Source organism: Rattus norvegicus, chromosome 8 (genome assembly GCF_021556685.1).
Source record: "Rattus norvegicus strain SHRSP/BbbUtx chromosome 8, alternate assembly SHRSP_T2T, whole genome shotgun sequence".
Classification (NCBI taxonomy): domain Eukaryota; kingdom Metazoa; phylum Chordata; class Mammalia; order Rodentia; family Muridae; genus Rattus; species Rattus norvegicus.
The window spans coordinates 35,111,770-35,127,993 of NC_141541.1; the positions used below are offsets into that span (position 1 = coordinate 35,111,770).

The window sequence follows — 16,224 nt, forward strand, 5'->3', positions numbered from 1 at the left end:
CCCATATATATAACAATGCCAAGCAACCAGAGCTTCCAGGGACTAAGCCACTACCTAAAGACTATACATGGACTGACCCTGGACTCTGACCTCATAGGTAGCAATGAATATCCTAGTAAGAGCACCAGTGGAAGGGGAAGCCCTGGGTCCTGCTAAGACTGAACCCCCAGTGAACTAGACTGTTTAGGGGAGGGTGGCAATGGGGGGAGGATGGGGAGGGGAACACCCATAAGGAAGGGGAGGGGGGAGGGGGATGTTTGCCTGGAAACCAAAGAATTATTATTAAGTATTAAATAAATTAAAAAAAAAGATGACTAATGCATCTTAGAGATATAGTCCTATGCCTTCACCACCATTTTGGAAAACTATCTGCCAAATGCTTAATGTTCCCTTTTCCTCCATTCTCTCTATTTTCTATATTAACAGGTGCTGGAGTCCTGAGTGTACCAGAATTTTCTCTCTGTCCTCCATCTCTCTTAATATCTCCTTTAACCACCCATCCTGCAGCTCTGTATGCCGTCTAAGCAATTTATTTCCACAAATGAGCTAGAGCGATGATTCTCTCTGCAGCTATACACAGTTAACTACTCTGTCCAACTTATTTAACATGCTTACTGAGAACCTTACTTTTCCTCCATGGTCATGCAACAATGGATGTCCCTTTCAGCTGCATTTTGAATCTGTACAGACATCCTCACACTCTGGGGTCCTTCCTTCTTCGGAACCCTTGCCTAGATCTTATGTTATCTCTGAGGATGTCGGTGTCTACAGCCCTATGTTCTGCATATGCTTCTCTCGGGATCCTCATTCGTGGGAGCTTTTTGTCCCTATATTTAATGGTCTTGAATCGAGACCTCGTATTTAGTCCATCTTAAGGTTACCCTTATTTTACTGTCTCCAAACGAGATCATTTTCTTCCAGAAAAGGTTTGCAACGATCAGTCACAAGCTTCCCCTAACCTAGCATCAAGCTTCCCTCAAAGACTGTAGATCAAACTAAATGTCCAGTTTGCTTTTTCTATAGGTACAATGAAGCTCTCCACTAAAATGTGTCCCTGTGGTCTCCTTCCCTCTCATCCGGTCACTGCCCACTACTCTCGGTTTTACCTTGCTTGCTGTACATTTTCTTATGAACCCATCTGTCCACCACAGTGTTTCCCCCTCAGTGTCTAGCTGGTACTGCAGGGGGAGCATCAACCAAAGCACCTAGGCAGACCTGGAAATGAAACCGAGAACTGTGCCTGTACGAAATTAAAAGGAACATTGAAAGCTTCCGGAGCTATCAGTCTCCATTTCTGTAGTCTGAGAGTGGAAACACGGTCTTTCACTAGCTTACAGGTAGGAAGGGAGAGAGGAACTGTCATGGACCAAATCACATCTTTTCAAAACTCACCCAATGCTCAGTTTATCTCAGAGTGAAGCTGTGTTTCGAGATTGGTAATTATAGTTGAACAAAGTCACGGCAGCCGGACTCAATATGCTAGTGTCTTTCTAGGAAAAGGTAGAGAAGGCAAGAATTCCCAAGCACAAGACATACCAAATGAAGACACAACGACAGCTACCTTCAAGGAAGGACCCCTAGAAGAGCCAACCATGTCAGCCCCTTGACTTTGAACTTCTAACGTCTTGCATTATAAGAACCAAATTCTGTTGTTTAGAAGACTTGTCTGGCCTTTCTCATTCTCCAGCCATCTTGGCAGCTGATCATGGTCTGGGGTCGTCCCGCACCTAAGGCAAGAAGATAGCGTCCACAAAAAAGACCGAAAAAGTCTCTGGACTCGAACAACTCTAGACTCCAGCTTGTTAGGAAGAGTGGAAAGTACATGCTAGGGTACAAACAGACTCTGAAGATGATCAGACAAGGCAAAGTGAAATTAGTTATCCTCGCCAACAACTGCCCAGCTTTGAGGAAATCTGAAATAGACTATTATGCCATGTTGGCTAAAACCGGTGTCCATCACTACAGTGGCAATAATATTGAATTGGGCACAGCATGTATAAAATACTAGAGTACGCACATTGGCTATCATTGACCCAGGTGATTCTGATATTATTAGAAGCATGCCAGAACAGACTGGTGAGGAGTAAACAAAAAAGTTTTCCTTTAATAAAACTTTGTCAGAACTCCTTTAAAAAAAAAAAAAGACTTGTCTGTAATGTTCTCTGGTGACTCCCAGCAAACTAATGCAGACTGCACAGAATTAAGTGTCTCCTCATTCTTATAATGACTTGTTCCTCTTGCCTTCCTGGGAAACTTTACTCATCTCTGAAGGCAGGCTCACAAATCCTATCTTCTAGGTAAATTTCTGTAACCTACCTTCTTCCCATACTTTGACATATTTCCATTATAGGGTTTTACACTGTATCAGTCTCTGTCTCTTATATTAAATGTGAATTCCTGAAGAGAAGTTACCTAAAGTCTATTTTTGAATTTCCAGTCCCTATGCCCATCCCTGTAGGCAGTGTGATTCGCTCAGGATATCGCACTCCTTGCTGCCCTCTGGTGGCTATCTGCTCTCAACACACCATTGAAGGCAGAATGGAGACAACACCCATGTTCTCCTGGCCTCTGTAAAGCAGTTAGTTGACTTTGCAGTTTACAAGAAGCTGCTTCCTTCTTTCCTGGTGTTAGCACACTCTCCTCCACTTTCTACACCATCTGCACCCTCCTGGTCACTAGCATTTATTAGTAACTTTTCTACCAAACATTCACTATCTATTAAAAAAACAAAAACAAAAACAAAAACAAAACAAAACAAAACAAAACAAGAACTTCTAAGCCTAGCTAGATTATACTCTTTACAAACCTAGACTTACCCAGGCACTATGGTGCACATCTGTAGTTCCTGTATTGGAAAGGTAGAACCACCAGACTCATAAATGTGTGGGCTATCAAGTGGGCTTGAGACCTTTTAAAAGAGATTTAAAATCCCTAATAATTTATTCATATCTTACTTCAGAAACCCATCATTTGACTGCACTCAAACATAACCATCAAAACCCCTTTCATCTACACACACACACACACACACACTTTAGCTCTGTTGTAGCTCTCACACCTTGTCTTCTGCTGACTCACACGTTCCGAGATTGTGTTACTTAAGAGCTTGTAGATTCGGTTAAGGACCTTGGGATGGGAAGAGAGTTCTGAATTACAGGAGAGGGTCTGATGTAATCACAGCAGCCCTGATGAGGAGGCAGGAGAGTCAGGAGTGGGAAAGAGCCAAGGCTGAAGAGGCAGAGGTGACAGGAATGTTAGAGCAGAAGCCAGAGAGCACGGGTGTCCCCTAGACTCTGGAAAGGACTGGAAAGCACATTCTCTTTTCTGGCCTCCTGGATGAGCACAGTTCTGCCAATCCAGTTGAGGCCAATAACTTCCCAAATGGTGAGAGGATAAACTGCGTGGCTGCCAGTGGCAAGGCTCATGGCAGTTTGACAGATCAGCAATAGGAAACTCCCATGGACTGACCTCTAGTCTACCATGAGCCTTTTTTTCTGGTTCGCACATACAATTCTACTATATTCAAGTATGTTCTCACAACCGATTGCCTCTCTCCTGCCTTTATTTCATTTCTCATGTACCTAGATAGTATGGTTTTAAACTTTAGCACCTCACTTCTCAGGGCAACAAGGGTTTGACCCTTGGCCATTTCTCTTTATCTATTCCAAAAAAATCTCGACATGACAACATGCTCAAATCCTGTTTGCTTCTCTCCTACATTGAGGGATCTGAGGAGAGAACACCTGAACAACATCTATTAATGCAATGCCAGACTCCTGCCTGGTGACCTTGGCTAGCTCCTGTAAACCTCTGTCTTGTGTGTGAATTCCATTACGTCCTCTTTTCCAGCAACAACTCTACCCCATCCCCACTCTCCACTTGGCTCACCTTCCCCATCATCAGAATTCTCCCCCTTACCTTCTGGCTTTAGTTTTGTTTCTGTTTTGTTTTGTTTTGTTTTTTCCGGCACCAGTGATTAAAGTCAAGGCCTTGAAGAATCTCAACTGCTGAGCTACATCAGTTCTAGACTTATGTCATTTATTATTTATTTATTTATTTAACAAATAAAGTTTGAGTAAGTTGTTCAGGCTGCCCTTGAGCTCACAATGTTGTCCAGGCAGATCTTTCAGCCCACCTGCTCAAGGCTCCCAAGTATCTTATAATGCAGCCCACAACACCAAGCCTGCCTTATCTTCTGTTTTTCAAGAGAATCTGAGGACTGGTATGGACTTTTTCCAACCTGGCCTCTTGTCACGGTGCCTTTTGTTCCCATAGTGCCTGAAAGATCATCCCTCCCTCTGCTCCTCTTTTTCCTAGTCTATATGTCTCTAAAATACACTCACTCCTTTTCTGTTTGCAAATGTAAGAGTGAGAATCGATCAACCACCCTAGTCCATAGGTTACTACCCATCCTTTGTGTTTGAGTTACATTGTACTGTCTTCTATTACAAGCGTCATGGCATCTCACGCTAAACATTATGTCATGCTTAAATACATTACTCTTTCCGAGTGTCTCTCCTTTGATTAGACTAAAAGTACCTTTTGGTGAATGGGTGACTTTTGCCTTCTTAGCACTAACACTCTAGCATTATGCCTTTAATGTTCTGAGAAAGAGCAAGTAGGAAGGCAATAGAGGTCTCTTGAGAGGTGAGTGATGGATCAGCCTCCCCCACCACAAGCACACACTATTCTGTATCAGGCACGACTCTTACCTCCTCCCAATGATTAATCTGTTTGGAGACTAAGATCTGTCCTAAGTCCCCAGGCAGAAGCTCATAGCCGTCCAAAAGACAAGTGCATTGGAACGTCCATCAACTGTGCTTCAGAATCAGGAAGACACTCTTGGCTACCTCAGAGCTCCAGACCATCTGGTCAGGTGGCACAGCGCCCATTTACAAGGTCAGTTCGTCGCTACCCTGCACTTTCCATCTCGTGATGCATGGGAACTTTTTTCTCTGAGCTACAAAGTGAAGTCTTAATGTGGCGCCATTAGTCCCTCAGCCGTTTAATTCTCTGCTGTAATACTCCAGTGGGCGGCAGGGATATTTACTTCTCCAGAGCATTACTGTCAGATAACTGTTCCCAGGGACAACATGATAGTTTGGGAGGATGTAACAGGCAGTATGCAGGTCTCGTTTTCCTTTCTACTGGGAGGAGGGTTGCAGTGAAGTGATGTTCACCATGGAAACATGGACTAGTGCTTTTTAACTTCAGAGATCACCTTGCCTGCTTAATAGACACTTTGATCCTAAATTATATTGTTGGCCTTAGAGGCCATTAGTTGTCAACCACATCCACTTGTAAATGACGGTTTCTTTTGTATCCAAATGAAGTTTTTACCTCAACACCAGCTGTGGAGATGAAAAAGACAGCTCTCTAATACCTCTCTTGGTGGTACAGGGTTGTTTTGGTTGGTTTGTTTGTTTGGGGAGTGTTTTGGTTTTTTGTCTTTTGTTGTTGTTGAGAGGTTTTTTTTGTTTGTTTGTTTGTTTGTTTTGGTTTGGTTTTTGAATTTGCCTAAATCCTTCAAGGCTACCAGAAGAGGACAGAATGATAAAGAACCACACGAATAGCATTCATCTACGCATAGCCTGTGTCACTTTTAGATGCCGACTCTCTTTGAGGGTCACTCTTTTTGAGTAGACAGCTGGCAGATGTATTCAATGCCAAACATGGGCAGAGGCATCTTCCAACCATTTCTTGGGAAGAAAAAGAAGGCAACAGACAGAAAACTCTTCAAGACTCAGCACAAAGCCTACCTTCTTAACGGCATCCCTTAAACTATTGCAATTCACTAAAATCATTCCCCAACATACTTAAGATTTTGCAATTCACTATATCTTATATGGACTCGCCTTACCGAAAGCTGATTTACGTCAAACTCATGTTCCCAGTTAGCTTCAGGGGCCCACTCTTCAATCCAGTGACTAAACATAGGAAATATTCTCTAGAAACCTGCCCCCACATCTTAATACTTATCTTTTACTACTCCGGAAGACTGAATGGAGGAAAGTTGGAGGTGGGGGGCGGGGGGTGGAGGTGGGATGTTCTGGAGGAAGCAGGGAGAAAAATCCATCATCCATCGAGCTCCTGAAAGTATGTCTCCCAGGGAATTAAAACAAAGTTCATTGAAACTGAAAGTTTCCCTAAAAGGCTAGAGATCTTTACAAACAACACTTTATAGAACCTGGGAGAGTATTGAAGACTTCCTATCCGTTTTGGTGCTGGTGAGTACCGGCTCTGGGCTCTCAGGTTGGCAGAGCGGTGTGCGCACCAGCCGTCACCACCAGGGGGCGCCCCTGACGTTGATTCACCGGGCCGCTCTCCCAGCGTACCCCGCTCCCGCCGGCCCTGACCCGGAAGCTGTCGCCGGCTGGCAGCCGGCCGGCGGCTCTGTCCGCTTTGGAGTTGTGAAGTGCAGTACCCTGGGCTGCCGGAGCTTGCTGTGGCTGCTGGCCGCGGCGGTCGGAAGGAACCCCCAATGAGTTCGTTCCCAGGGGCGCAGTCTGGGCACGCGTCCCCCGGCGACCCGATCTGCCCGCTACTGCTTCGGAGTTCGTAAGTGTCCGTGGGCCGCGCGGGGCTGCGAAGAGACTCACCGCCTGGGCCATGATGAAGGCCATCAAACTTTTCCTCATCTCATTTGGAAGAGGCTAGTTGATGGGTTCTGTGGACAGAAGCAAGCAGGAGAAGCAGGGCTTTCTCTGTCGCTTTGCAGTGCCCGTAGTATCGAGGGTCCAGAGTTCACTCAGTAGCATCCGGACTTGTTCTTTTCTCGGACAGTTCATGCTCTCATCAAAATAAAACAGAAGGCTGTCATCTGTAGAAACCCACCGGTCCACGAAGGCTATGAAGGCACAAACAGTGTCCCCTGCCCAGGGGAATATCCCCGAGTCCAGTTATGTCAACAGCAATCTATGGAGTAGCCGGAAGCTAATGGTCGTAGGAGTCTTGCTGGGCTGGCTACTGGTCATCCACCTTCTGGTCAACGTGTGGCTTCTGATCCTTCTGTGTGCATCGTTGGTAGTGCTGGGAGGATGGCTGGGCTCCACTGCCATTGTAGGGGCTTCAGGTCAATTGCACCTGGAACGATTCATTTCAATTACCACCTGCCCTCCATGTCCCGAGGCAGAAAGGCATCTGGAACAGGAGATTAACTGCACCATCCAGATGATTATCCGAGACTTCGTGCTATCCTGGTATCGTTCTGTGAGCCATGAGAAGACATTCGAGGCGGAGATGGAGGCATCCATGAAAGGGTTGGTTCAGGAGCTTCGAAGGCGGATGAGCATAGTGGACAGCCATGCTCTTACCCAGAGGGTTCTGACTCTCTGTGGCTGTCACCTGCAAAGCTATATTCAGGCGAAGGGGGCTACTGCAAAGGAGCAGAGCTGTCCAGTTGAGCCCTCCCAGCTGTGGGATGCTTACTGCCAGGTTACAACTCCCCATCCTGCCATGAGCTGTCCCACCACTGAGGTCACTTACGCACGTGGCATTGTGAATTTGATACTAAAAGAGTTAGTGCCCAAGCCCCACCTGGAGACTAGGACCGGACGCCATGTTGTAGTCGAACTCATTACTTGCAATGTAATCTTACCGCTGATCAGCAAGCTATCAGATCCTGACTGGATCCACCTTATACTTGTGAGTATCTTTTCCAAGTACAAACAGGATGCAGCACAAGGAACTAAACCCCCCAGCTCACCCTGTGTCCTAGAGCAGCCCTCAGTGCCCACATCTCTGCCATTGATGGTTGAAGTAGAGAGTCTGCCAGTAGGAAAAGCATCTTCTCCAGTAGCAGCCCCAGTACACTTAGCCTCCAGTGAGCCAGCCCCCTCCCCAGAGATTGAAGAAGGCCACGAAGCTGTAGAGGGAGAGTTGCCTGGGATGCTTGAAGAGAGAAAAGTAGGGAATAACTCATCCCATTTTCTACAGCCAGATATCCGAGGCCCCTTGTTCTTGTGTGAAGACTCAGAACTGGAGTCACCACTGTCTGAACTGGGCAAAGAAACCATCATGCTGATGACCCCAGGCAACTTCCTTTCGCACAGGATTCAGGATGCTCTGTGTGCCCTAGACGATTCCCAGGCTCTGGAGCCTAGGGATGGCGAGGGGTCTGAGTGCATGGAAGGAGCAGAAGCTGAGGAGGCTCCAGGAGCAGAAACAGAGACAGGCACGCTGGTCTCCATGCTTAATTGCCCAGAGATCCAGATTGACCCAGCAGACAAGGAGGCGGAGCAAGGAGATGACGCGTCTCTTACAGCCTTGCTGGAAGAACCGGAAAAACCCTGTCTCCAGCGACCTTCGTGCTTAGACAAAGGTCTCGGCAGTGGTGCGTGCTCCCTTGAGCCTGCTGTGCCTCCACTGTCACTTTCTTCCTCTCCCCCTGGTCCTCTCAGCTCAGCCACCTTCAGCTTTGAGTCCCTGAGCAGTCCTGATGGCCCAGTTGTCATCCAGAACCTTCGAATCACTGGCACCATCACGGCCCGAGAGCACAGTGGGACTGGATTCCACCCGTACACGCTGTACACCGTGAAGGTAACAGGCTGACGGCTGTGGTCGCTCACTCTGGGGATGGGGTTTAGAAATGGAGTCCGTAAACAGAATGTCGGAAGGGCAGATAAGAGTGTCCCATGTTAATTAAATAAACGTGTGAGTGATTTGAGCTCCTTTCAAAACCAGGGTCGGCTCTTACGGTAGAACCACACCAACAGCCCAGGAAGCTCGGTGTTAGAACACTAGGGATCAAAGTTTTCATTGGTTCTCAGACCTGCTTCCACGGGCTGCTTTAAACCCAACTTTTTTATTTTATGTGTATATTTTGCCTGCATGTATTGTAAGTGCATTGTGTGCCTGAGGCCTGTGGAGGCCAGAAGAGAGTTCTAGATCCTCTGAATGGAGTTACACACAGTCCTAAGCTGCCGTGTGTGGGTGCTGGGAACCAAACCCTGGTTCTCTGCAAGAGCATCAAGTGCTCTTAACTGCTGAGCCATTTCTCCGTCACCACACATTTGTTTTTTAAATGAAACTTTCCAGTTAACCCATCAGCCCACAGCCTGGCCTGAGGGGAGATCTGCTACTCTAACCGTTTTTCTCCAAATCATCTTTGCACAGTCATTCCCAAGTGAATGAATTTCAGTTCATTTTCCAGAGTGACAGTTAAAAAGATTAATCTTCCTAAAGCAGCAACAACAACAACGACGACGACTAAGAAAGGAAGGAAGGAGGGAGGGAGGTAGGGAAGGAGGGAGGGAGGAAGGAAGGGAAGAAGGGAGGGAGGGAGGAAGGAAATAATTATTCCAGGCAAAGTCATGATTTACGCTTATCTGATTTTTCTTCCTAAAACTAGTACAGACTATTAGTGACTAGTTGTCATGACAATTTACTTCTGATGAGGTCTCTCCGGTAATTCAGCAGTCGTCACTTTCGTAGGTATTATGTAGGCATAATGTCTTCTGCTCTATAATGGCTTTAGGATTAGAAAATGTTACAGAGTTTCTTTGGGGGTGGGGACTTCTGGATAGAAGCAATCATAAGAAACAGTGGCAAGTCTTTCTGACTGAGCAAGGGGTAGCAGGAAGTACAGCTCATTCGGCCTTGGAGTTTGGATTGTCAGTTACAACTAAGGATGACCATCAGACATCAGACACAATGGGTTCTTCAGCATAAATGAAGCTTTTCCCTTTTTCCATACTCTACGATGACCGTTGAACCACTCATTAGCCCCAGAATAGATTCCGTAAACCTCACTGGTTGTATGAATAATTCTGTTTCTTTTCACAGTATGAGACAGCCCTCAGTGGCGAGAACAGCAGCGGCCTACAGCAGCTGGCCTATCACACCGTAAACCGCCGCTACCGGGAGTTCTTGAATCTGCAGACCCGCCTGGAGGAGAAACCAGATCTACGAAAGTTTATCAAAAGTCAGACGTTCCCCAAGTTCCAAATGCCAGCCTGCATATCACATCTAGCTGCTCTAATCTGCATGCTTGGTGGCCTGTGGGTTTGTGGGGAAGAGAAGGAAGCACTGACAGTGTCCCATCCCCAAGTTTCCTTGAGAAGCCTGGGGTCTAGAGTTGGACAGCTGGGATGGAATCCTTCTGAGGTTGTTCTTAGAGATACATGTTGCTCTAGTGTCCCCACATAGTTTACACTTAAAAAGCAGACACATTTCTACCTGTGCTCGTAGAATAATGCAAGGAGCTAAATCAGTGTTTCCAGGTCTGTGGATTATCCGTCTTAAATAACCCAGAAATCCTTCTCTTCAGCAACCAAGCCTTTGTGTGCTGTTTGACACATCCACCACTCAGTGAAGAATTTAAAATGTAATAGAACTTAAGTACAAGTAAGCTGAGAACCAGCTGTGTTGTTTTGGTTGTTGTTTTTAGTTACTAATGATAAACAAATGTTAAATGTAAATTATGCTTTCTTATGTGATTACATAGCTAATATTGGGGCAAGCTCTAAAACTGCCTGATTCTCTTCTCCACACTTTATGTGAGTTAGCGCTTGTAATCCTCTAACAGCCTGAGGGGTAGATAGTGTCATTCCTAATAGAAAAGCAACAGTTACAGGTCCTGCAGCTTGCCTAAGGTCATTCTCACAGCAGGAATTGGAGCCCAGCCTCATGCTTGGGCCATTGGGCTTAAGAGGCCTGGTGTAAGTAACTGTAGTGTGGTGTCTTCTCTTCACATGAGGAGAGTAGATCGCTGCAGCACAACCCTGAGGACAGTTGGAAGTCCTGAAGTTAACAGAAACCCAAAGCCAAAGCCTAGTGAAATACATCCAGTGATTGATATCTTTAATATTTACCGCAACAAGTAATTGATTGTTTTCCATGAAATGTCTCTGTGTGGACGCTAAGTGGATGAATTTGCTGTTTTGATTTGCTTTGCTTTGTAGACGTGAAGGGTCCAAAAAAGCTCTTTCCAGATCTTCCATTTGGAAACATGGACAGTGACAGAGTAGAAGCCCGGAAGAGCCTCCTGGAGTCATTCCTGAGGGTCAGCATCTTCCCTTCTGGCCCTGCTCACATCCTCAGCCCACACGCCCAACCCAAGGCTCTGAGACTGGGCGCCTGGGATTTCTTCTAAGATGTTTTTCTCTTGCAGCAACTCTGTGCCATTCCTGAGATTGCCAACAGTGAGGAGGTGCAGGAGTTCCTCGCTCTGAACACAGATGCTCGGATTGCCTTTGTCAAGAAGCCGTTCATGGTCTCTCGGATAGACAAGGTAACAGCAGAGCCACTGTGCTCATCTTTGTTCCTGCCTGCAAGTGTGAGGTGTGCATTAGAGTGGACACTGCTGAGGAAATCAGAAGGGCTTAGTAAGAGGGAGCCCAGAGAAAGAGACGATAGAATATGAGGACTAACATTTTCAAGACCTGTATGTGTGTGTATATATACAATGATATGATATTGTTCTAATGGAAGCATTAAGGCTAGGAGTGGGTCTCCTCATCTCGGCTGAGAGGGACAAGAAAGATGAAATTCCATATGATAGGTATTAGGGGACATCCTTCATGGAGAAGAACCCAAACCAGAAAGATCAACTAGGTAAAAGCCCAGAGTTCTGAGCACATGTGTCCATTGGCTCTTTCCTCGTTTCCTTATGAGGAACTTTCCTTGTTATTGCCTGGTTCTTTGCTTTTGGCTTTTTGAGACAGATCTCATTAGAGCCTAGTCTGGGCTGGAACTACCAAGAGTTCAGCTGCTCTCAAACTCGTCATCGTCCTCAGCCTCTCAAATGCTGGATCACAGGCAGGTGCCATCACATTCAGCGAGGCTATTTTGAGCAAGGCACTGTACTAATTTCCAGTGAGGCCAATGTGGAAGGCACAGACTAAGGCCCTCCCATCAATTGCAACCCTTGCGGCTGGAAGGAAAGTTGTCTTACATGTGTGTGCTTGTGCAGCTAGTGCATTCACCCGTATATAGGTGATTCTTGTTTTGTTACAGATTTGTTTTTCTTTATAGCAATTCCAGATAGCTGAACCACAGGCCTGAGGGACTTTTATTCTTTCTGTACCTAAATAAGAGAATTGCTTGATTTGACTGCAAACCCGGCTTGTTACTCAGAATCCTTGCAACATGCTTATGTTATTTAAGCTGCTAAACTGTATTTTGTTTTTGCCTTTTATCATCTTCATTTTTCTTTCCTTGGGTACCTTCTTTATTTCTACTAATTCACACTTTGCTGTCAGTAATTCAGAAACTAGGGGCCCCATTTTCACATTAAAAAGTAAAAAAAAAAAAAAAAAAAAAAAAACCTAATTAAAAGTATTCTGTAGCCTGAAGAACTCTCTTGAGTTTTTCTTTCTTCTTCTTGTCCCTTTGCCTTCTTGCCCCTTGGTATGTCTTACTCTGTAGAGAACTGTTCCAGACACAGAGACAAAGTATTGATGCCATTGGTTGGTGGCTGATTTTTTCAAAGGCTCAGGCTCTGGATGGAGAGCTCTTTTCAGCCTGTGGTAAAGCACAGAGGATGACTGTGCTTCTCTCTAGCACTGCCCATCAAGGATGTGCATAACCAGACTAATCCTGTGCCTCCAACCCTGCAGATGGTGGTGAGTGCTATCGTGGACACCTTGAAGACAGCGTTTCCTCGCTCTGAACCCCAGAGTCCCACAGAGGAGCTGAGTGAAGCTGAGAATGAGAGCAAGCCCCAGACAGAAGGCAAGAAGGCTAGCAAGTGAGACGCCCTTCAGTGGCCCAGGGCTCCTTGATCCCCAGTCCTCAGCCAAAGCCCCCTTCCATTCTCAAGCCCTAGAAGAGAGGAAGTGCTTGCCACCCACCAGCTTCTTAGCAAAGCCAGAGTCTGGCTTCCACAGTGCTCTACCCCAGGAGTCTGAGGTGCTGGGAAGGCAGCACTACTAAGCGTTTGCTCCCACTCACGAAACCCTGGGCCCAGATCACTGGGAATTTTTGACTAGAAGGGAAAAGTGTAGAGGCTAGATACTCTTCTTTTTGTAGAAATTGAGATGTTTCTTTCCTACTAAGAATCGAGGCTTATAATTTATGTGTTTGCCATCATTTCTGGAAATTTTGGCTCAGAGAGTACTTGTCCAAGCACTAAGCAGGAAAGGGCTAGGACGGAAACCTGCAGGGTGTATTTTAGTAACTGTTTGATTGCTGCTGCTCTCTGCCACATTCCCGTCCCAGCTGGCCTCTGGAAGCACTCCACACCAGCATGTGGAAGTCAAGGAGGAAACAGCACCATTCCTGAAAATTCCGTGTAAATGTGGCCCATTGAGGAAAGAGACAGAAAGAGAGAGAGAGAGAGAGAGAGAGAGAGAGAGAGAGAGAGAGAGAGCGCCACGACACATGACAGACTAACCACTATTTTACTTGACAAAAGTCCTTTCATAGGTACCCTATAGACACAGTAAAATATGACACTGCCTTTGAAGAACTGCCACGTATATGTTGTTTGGTAGATTTCATTTTCTAGGTAGTTCTGAGCACACTAGGCCCCAGCCCTACCCCAGAGGAAGCATGGATGTTTCTGTTTTAATATGTTGTCATTACTTGACAGCTTCTCTTTTTAGGGAGCAAGATCCTGAATTGCATTCTGTTCTGCCTTTGTTTTTCTCTGCCAGGTCCAGACTGAGGTTTTCATCCAGTAAAATTGCCCCCGCACTGAGTATAGCTGAGGCACAGGACAAGATTCTGTACTGCCTCCAGGAAGGCAATTCGGTAAGAACCTGAACCCAGAGAACTAGAATTTCAGCCTGAGGTTTTGATCCTGCAGACATAGTATGTAGAAGGCATCTCTAAAGTCAAAGAAGAATCAGGTGACCAGGTCAAAGACTTAGCTGAGTCTTAAAATTTTATGGTAAAAGCATTTCCTCTGAGTGCTTAGAAATTCTATCAGGTCTAGATTGGCACGTTGGCTTCTTTAGGTAATGGGTTTGAGATAATGGTAACAGGATAAAAAGGGAAAGCAGTTCCTAGGTGAGGACAGGTGATCCATCCGTGTACAAAAGTGATTATCCCAGAACTTGCAGCTTGGGTAAGGTGTGGAAGCTTTCCTGAGGTGGCCATGGGTTAGCAGGCTCTGTGCATGGGACTTTTTCAGGTGACAGACAATGGGAAACCCAAATGCTACCTTTATTCCAACTTGCGCATTCTTGCTGACCTTTGCCACTTGCTGTTTGTTCAGGAGTCAGAGGTCCTGTCCATGTCTGGGATGGAATCTTTCATTGAAAAGCAGACAAAGTTACTGCAAATGCAGCCAGCGGAAGTCCCAGATAAAGAGCCCCAGCAAGTCCCCAAAGAATCTGTGGATAGTGGTTTGCTGGATAAAGCTGTGGTATCCCAAGAGCTCAACAAGAGTGACCCAGGTGAGTGGCAAGACCTTTGCTTCCACAGCAGAGAGCAAAGGAGGTGTCCGCTAGGATCAGTATCGGCAGACTGTAGTGCTGACCTCTGCTCCACAGAGATCCACGTGTTGAAGTTCTCCAGAGTTGGAGGTGCTGTGTTCCAGAAATGGAGATGGATTTTTGATCTAGTCAGGCAGCAGGGAAAGATTGGCATGTATAATATCAGTGTGTTATTGCTGGCATGAGGCTACTCTTTTTCTAGACAACTCCCTCTGCCAGTGTCTGTGGTACCACTTTCCTGATGTCTGTCTGTCTGTCTGTCTGTCTGTCTGTCTGTCTCTCTCTCTCTCTCTCTCTCCCTCTCCCTCTCCCTCCCTCCCTCCCTCCCTCCCTGCTTTCTCCCATTTTCTCTTACCCTCTCCATCTCCTCTCTTTGTTTCTGTCTCAGTCCCTTTCGGGGTTCCTTAACAGCATTCTTGAAATTAAGTTTGGGTTGTGTTCTTATTCTGGGTCCTCCAAGTGATCACTTCTGGACTGTCAGCTTCTGCCTTTGATGTGTACTCATGATGCCTAGCTACCAGATGGCATGCATGCATCTACATGGATAGACCACAGAACAGCTGAAACACGGCATCATCACATGGATTCATCTTCTCCCACATCTGCCCTGCTTTACTTCCTGTCATTGCAGATGAAGCTTTCACTTCCCCAGGCACACAGGCAGAAGAGGGGAAGGGCCTGAGTCCCACTTCCAAGCATTTTCTTCCCAGATGTTTCCCACAGAGGGAAAATTCTAATGTTTAGTGACATAGAACTTTAAAAAAAAATTTTATTGATTAACTAAAACAGAGACCTGCTAAGACTAATTGATGATAACATCTTGAGGGAAGATTTTGTGGGATGAAGAAGAAAAACTAATTTCATATTTACTCCCAGATGCTCAAAAACAAATCACCTGGCCTCTGCTATGTGAACCTCAATTTAAGTATGTGACACAGTGGGACTTCTAGTTAGCTATAATTGTCAACATGACACAGCCTAGATGAAAACCTCAGTTGGTTGAGGAATTGCCTAAGTCAGATGGCCTGTGGGCAAGTTTGTGAGGTCTGGTCTTGAGTACCAATGTATTTGTGTTGTGGAGTTTATCATTTTCTTCAACAGGACCTTGTGATTCTGTTTGCTTTACTTTTACTGCAGTGACTACATATTACCACAGGGTGGCAGCTGCAGACAGATGGCTGAAGACTGGTGGCATTGAGGAGGTGGTTTCCTGAGGGAGGAATAGTCTGCCTTTGAGCAAAGATCTAGAAAGCAACTCATATTTTCCAGACTTGACATTCACTAATTTCTTTTGTATTTGGAAGACTTTAGGGGCCACAGATGAACTCATGTTTATGCTGGGCTGGGCTTGAACATCTATTCATTGCACCTATTTACATACATGCATACATCACAGAAAAAGAAAATATGTCCTGGGCTGAGTCTAAAGTGAAGTGAGATTCAGTGTTAACAGATCTGCCCAAACCCCAAAGTGGTCTGTGTTCTAAAATACCCTTGGAGGAGAAAAGTTGGTGCAGGCTGGTCCAGAGGATCCCCATTGAGCCTAGACTAGAAGAACATTGATGATGATAATGACGATGATAGCATCAATCAATCATAGCAGAAATGAATGCCAGACCCCCTAGTCATTGCGGAACATCAGCATATCCTGGGACATTGGCATGAGGTGGGGATCCCGCACAGATTTAAAGAATAGATACTTCTTTCCAGTGAGTAGATGGTCAAGATAGTTCAGCCCAGCATAAACATGAGCTCAGCTGTGGTCCCTCAGGTCTTCCAAATGGGAAAGCAATCCGGTAAATGTCATGGCATTTTACTGGAGGTGTGGTACTCTTCCTAGAACCAC

At 45.8% G+C, this 16,224-nt stretch overlaps 1 protein-coding gene and 1 pseudogene across 5 annotated transcripts in view; both read left to right on the forward strand.

Moving 5' to 3' along the window:
* The first annotated feature begins 650 nt into the window (after window positions 1-650).
* Rpl30-ps5 (ribosomal protein L30, pseudogene 5) lies at window positions 651-2,087 on the forward strand (annotated as a pseudogene).
* Window positions 2,088-6,358: 4,271 nt separating this feature from the next.
* Window positions 6,359-16,224, forward strand: part of Snx19 (sorting nexin 19) — a 44,630-nt gene continuing 34,764 nt past the window's right edge. For 2 of the 5 annotated variants that reach the window (NM_001429802.1, NM_001108131.2), the window contains 7 exon segments: window positions 6,359-8,538; window positions 9,784-9,922; window positions 10,902-11,002; window positions 11,111-11,230; window positions 12,558-12,688; window positions 13,596-13,692; window positions 14,159-14,339. In NM_001429802.1, coding sequence (NP_001416731.1) covers window positions 6,850-8,538; window positions 9,784-9,922; window positions 10,902-11,002; window positions 11,111-11,230; window positions 12,558-12,688; window positions 13,596-13,692; window positions 14,159-14,339 — 2,458 coding nt within the window. In that variant the 5' untranslated portion in view covers window positions 6,359-6,849. 5 annotated transcript variants of the gene reach the window in all.